Source organism: Orycteropus afer, unplaced genomic scaffold (assembly GCF_000298275.1).
Source record: "Orycteropus afer afer isolate SDZICR_OR568_19922 unplaced genomic scaffold, OryAfe1.0 scaffold00358, whole genome shotgun sequence".
In the NCBI taxonomy this organism is placed as follows: Eukaryota; Metazoa; Chordata; class Mammalia; order Tubulidentata; family Orycteropodidae; genus Orycteropus; species Orycteropus afer.
This window is the reverse complement of record NW_006921945.1, coordinates 2,542,872-2,548,257: the sequence shown is the minus strand read 5'-3', so window position 1 is coordinate 2,548,257 and position 5,386 is coordinate 2,542,872. Positions and strand designations below refer to the sequence as shown.

The 5,386-nt window shown below is 41.2% G+C and overlaps 1 protein-coding gene across 1 annotated transcript in view; it reads left to right on the top strand.

Annotated features, from left to right (window-relative positions):
* LOC103207202 (putative RNA-binding protein Luc7-like 2) overlaps positions 1-5,386 on the top strand; it is a 73,705-nt gene that overhangs the window by 43,505 nt on the left and 24,814 nt on the right. Inside the window, exon 4 of the mRNA XM_042782525.1 lies at positions 4,506-4,604. Within this exon, the coding sequence (XP_042638459.1) occupies positions 4,506-4,604 (99 nt within the window). The remainder of the gene's footprint in view (positions 1-4,505; positions 4,605-5,386) is intronic.

Here is a 5,386-nt window from a genome sequence, read left to right as displayed (position 1 = left end):
GGCGGTGGGTGTGTTTGGGGGCATCTAGCAGTCCACCTCCAATTGTCCTCCTCTGGTTTTTTGTCCATGTCATGTCAAAAGCCCAGTAACCTTCAGGAGGGTGTAGGTGCAAGTCAAAGCCTTTATATTTATGAAATACCCTGACTGCTGTGGTTTTAGTATAGCATTGCTCGAGGACAGTCATAACATACTGTTACAAGCATGGTTAACAGGATGATTGGGCCCATTCATGCAATGGATCCCAGCCGTGTCCCCCATCCGTTTGGCAACCGGCTAACCAGGTTCTATCTGGGATAGTCAGAAGACAGAGGCTGTTTCAGCCCCTGCCTGGCCAAGGCTTGGCCTTAGCTATTTTCTCCCAGCACTGCTTCGTAACTATCATTAACTGAGACACACCCCTGAGGGCTACTAGGGCACAGACCCCTCCCTGCGAGGCCATCAGATAATCTGAGGCTCACTGGCAGGACCCTGGCTGCTTATGTCAACAATTGTATACTGTTGCATTATGTAATAGTCCCACCTTTTTAGCATAGTCACCATGTGCCTGGCCTGTTAATTAGAGAAGTCTATCATGTCAGCAAGAGGGTTAGTGTCAGTGCACAAGGTGGTGTTTTTATGCCAGTAACTCTCACCCACTGGATTATCAGACAGGAACTCTATCCTATATATCTGCTATGGCCAGTGGTTGGCTTTTGAGTAAAACAATAATGTCCTTTAGTAGTTCACAGTAACACTAAGGAGAAGGAAGACACAGAGGTACAGACAGCAAAGATACACACTTTTACGTGTACATTATCAGTACTAACAAACAGCAATGTGCAAGTGGATACGTAGGTACACAGGCTGAATGATGAGGTCTGCCTGGGCAAAAGGGAATATTTCCATGACCATTTGTAGGTTTGGCAGACAGTATTTCTATATACGTATTTGTATGTGCTGTAAGAATGTCCATATAATTGGAACAAGCAGGGCAAAGTTATGTAACTCCTTAAGTATAGCCAGCCACTCTGAGGGAGTGAGTTGTTGGATGTCTGGGCTCAGGACCGTGGTTGTGGGGGCCATCAAGTGCAACTGGCATAACATATTACACAAAAACGTTGTTTTGCATCCTACTTTGGTGAGTTGTGACTGGAGTCTTAAAAGCTCGCAGTGGCCATCTAGATGCAACAATTGATCTGTCTGCTTCTGGAGCAGAGAAAAGTGAAGAAAACCAAAGACACATGAAAACATTTAGTCCAAGGGACTAGTGGGCCATGCAGAGCTCAGCTTACATGACCATGAAACCAGAAGAACTAGATGGTGCCCGGCTACCACTGTCAGTCACTTGGGAAGGGATCAGTGCAGGAGATCCCAGATAGAGTGAGAGAAAATGTAGAACAAAACTCAAAAACATAAATATCAAGTTTTTACTAGTCTGATGGAGACTGGTAAAACCTCTGGGACTATGGTTCCTAGGCACCTTTTGGGCCTAGAATTGAACTCACTCCCATAGCTTCCAGCCAAATAGACAGGCAGTATAGGGTGAACATTTACACCAGGTAGGTGCACTTCTTAGAATGATCAATCATGGAAGATCAGAAGGGCAGCATTTACATATGGAGATAGCTCAGGGGGCAGGAATGCATAGGAAAGAAGGACACAAGGAAAAGGCAACCATAGGGAGGAATCAGAAAGAGAGCTGTTACATTGTGGGGATTGCGTTCCGTGTCGTGAAACAAAGTGTGTGTGAACTGTTGTATGTAAAATAAATTTGCTCTGTAAACTTCACCCAAATCACAATTTAAAAAAAAAAGGCCTTCAGTCGAAGTTGGTACTTCATAGGACACAAAGGCTGCCGGTGGCAGAGGGTCATCCGTGGTGCCCATCTTAGCTCCAGTGCCAATGCAGGTGCCTTGCCACTGGGAGTGTGATTCACAGGGTGGGTGCTTCACCCCCAGGCAACACAGTGCACACTGTGGAGGGTGTTTCAGGCACTTCATCCCAGTCATGCCACCCTTACTCTGGACTCATATAGCTACGTTCTTTAATTTGTCTAATCATGGACTGATACCTAGTGATTTGTAAATTTGTTGTCTTAGGTATAACTATACTCACTGCTATCAAGTTGATTCTGACTCACAGCAACTCCCATTGAATTTCCAAGGCTGTGAATCTTTACAAAAGCAGAACACCTTAACTTTCTTCTTGGAGCAGCTGATGGGTTTGAACCACTGACCTCTGGTCAGCAGCCAAGTGCCTTAACCACTACACCATCAGAGCTCCTTATGTGTACCTATGGGACTTCACATTTATTTCTGTTCCATTTTATTTGGTTTAATCGTTTTGAATCTTGATCAGTAACTTCTATCCTTTCTAGCTTTGGGTATTGTTCAAATTTAATGATACATCCTTTGTTATGCACATGTTCAGGTTGTAGACACATAGTTGAAGGTTACTACTGTTAGATTCTGTTGGGTTGGTTCCCTTTCATAGCAACCCTATTTACAACAGAACGAAACACTGCTCGGTCGTGGGCCATTCTCACACTCCTTGCTGTGTTTGAACCCATCATTGCAGCCACTGTTTCAAGCCATCTCATTGAGGGTCTTCCCTTTTTCTGACCCTCTTCTTTACCAAGCATGATATCCTTCATCAGGGAATGGTCCCTTCTTGACAATCTGACCGAAGTAGGTGAGACAGAGTCTGGCCATTCTCACTTTTAAGGAGCATTCCAGGTCTTCCAGGACAAGTTTGTTCGTTCTGCTGGCGGCCCATGGTACTTTCAGTGTTCTTCACTAACAGCACAATTCAAAGGCATCAACTCCTTGATCTTCCTTATTCATTGTCCAGCTTTCATGTGTATATGAGGTGATTGAAAATACTGTGCCTTGGGTTAGGCGCACCTTAGTCTTCAAAGTGATGTAATTGCTCTTTAACATTTTTAAAAAGAGGTCCCTTGCAGCAGATTTACCCAGTGCATTATGATGTCTGAGTTCTTGACGTCTGCTTCCAAATAAACTGAAATCTTTGACAACTTCAGTCTTCTCCATTTATCATGGTGTTGCTTATTGGTCCAGTTGTGAGGATTTTTGTAGGTGTTATCTGTACTGAAGACTGTAGTCTTTGGTATTTGTCAGTAGGTGCTTCAAGTCATCCTCACTTTCAGCAAGCAGGGTTGTGTCATCTGCATGTCACAGGTTGTTAACGAGTTTTCCTCTAATCCTGATGCCGCATTCATCTTCATGTAATCCAGCTTCTCGGATTGTTTGTTCAGCGTATAGATTAAGTATGGTGAAAGGATACGGAAAGCAAAGTTGAATAGCCAAAGCCATTTCTGGACATTCTGTGCAAAGCTAAGGTCCAGACTTAGGTGCTGTAGATTCTCTAGTTGCTACTAGAAACTTCCCTCTGATTAATAACAGCATTAAAAAAATAAAAAGGTCTGCCTTCTAAACCTGGAGCCCTCGCTGTCTTCCCCCAAAGTTAGTTTGTTCTCGTAATTCTCGAGGTTCAGTTGCAGTTACTCATCGAAAGGTCAGACCATCCCATCATGTCCCGATAGTTACCCAGGCAGTGCTGTTCAGTAGATTACCTTCCCTTGTTGGTAGCACAGTTCTTGTTTGTTGTTTGTTTTCCGTCTGCTTGAATTCACTATGTTCCAGGAGGTTAGAGATGTAGCCATCTTACCAGAATGCCCCAGCGCCTCGCAGAGTGCTCAGCCCAAGTGGGTACTCGGATGACTTTACTGTTAGTGTTTTATTGTGCTTTTATTGTCATTATCTTTGCAGCCAGCTCATTCTTCCCCAAAAGAATTACATAAAAGAACTTATCAATCGTTATGGTACATGTAAAATTGGACAGACTTTTAGGGATTTTATCTGAGATGGGAAAAAAGCCTCTGGTTTGGTGTAAAGTACCCAATTGAAATTTCCAAATATTGGAAGATTTCCGTGTCGGAAAGAGTGTTGGTTTTATTTCTCCAGTACACCCTCATCAGAGGCAGGGTAAAGGAGGGCCTTGTTCTTCGTGAACTTACACCAGGTATGGATGCGTCTGCTGGTATCAGCATCCAGGTTGGCGGTCTGGGGACTCCATCGTTATTTGGAAATTGGAATGTTCTTCAGAGAACACTGACCATACTTCGGTAATCTGAGTTACATCCTGTCCATTTTATTTTGAACTGTAAATTAACCTGCTTTATCTCTTCTCAGTCATGAGCTAAGCGAGAAGAAGTGAGATATGTTGTAATACAGAAGCTGTGAGTTCTTTTCAGCTTCTGAAAGGCTTTTCCATGTCCATCTGTTCATTCTTAACTACACAGTGATCATTCTTTCTACCTGTTGGTAAACAGAATTAATGCAAGTGTTTTCTTGCACCAAGTTTTATACTTCCTATGAAATTTTGTAATTTGAAAGCATCATCCTGTATGGTTTAATACGTATGTATTCTGGAGAGAACTGTAATTGTTCATGCATTTTTGAAAAATGTATTTTCTGTTTTAATATCATCATCTTTTTCTCCCCCAGAGAATGGATCTTGGAGAATGTCTGAAAGTCCATGACCTGGCTTTAAGAGCGGATTATGAAATTGCTTCCAAAGAACAAGACTTTTTCTTTGAGCTTGACGTATGTGACTTTTCTTTAATGGGTTAGCTTTTATCTTTTGCAGGAACTCCCTACACTGAGGTGGTAAAGAGTTATCTTCCATGGTTTCTTCTATTTATTTATTTATAGTTTATATATTTAAATTGTTAATACACTTTGAATTTATTCTGGTCTAAGGAATTCAGGTATGGACCTAGCTTATTTTTCCAAATTGCCTCCTAGTTGGCCCAACATAATGTATTATCTGTTCCCTCATTGCTTTGAGATTCTACCTTTCCCATTATAGCATTAGGACATTTTAATAAGTTTCTGTAATAATTTATAAAGATGACTTCCAGGTGGTGGTTGTGTGCCATTGAGTCCATTCCAACTCCTAATGACCCTATAGAACAGAATAGAACTTCCTCAGAGGGCTTCCTAGGCTGAAATCTTCATTTTCACTTTCAGTAAATTGTTTAATTAACAAACCATTTTGAGAATTTGATGTGAGCTGAACAGATTTATGCTTGTAACTAAACATTCGTATTTTGGAGTATGAATTTCCCTAGAGTAAGATTTGTAAGCCCACATTGCTTGAGAACAAATTTTTAAAACATACTTTTAAACCAGCTATTATTTAATTATAGCCATTAATATATGACTTACAAATGTCTTTTAATGTAAATACCAGATTGGATCTTTACAGTGTACACACTGCTAAAATTGTCAATGGTTTACTCATTGAAAAATAAGGCAAGTTTTTTTTATTATAACATTTGATTTGAAAAGTTGGAACATACAGAGAAACATAAACTATTAAAAAT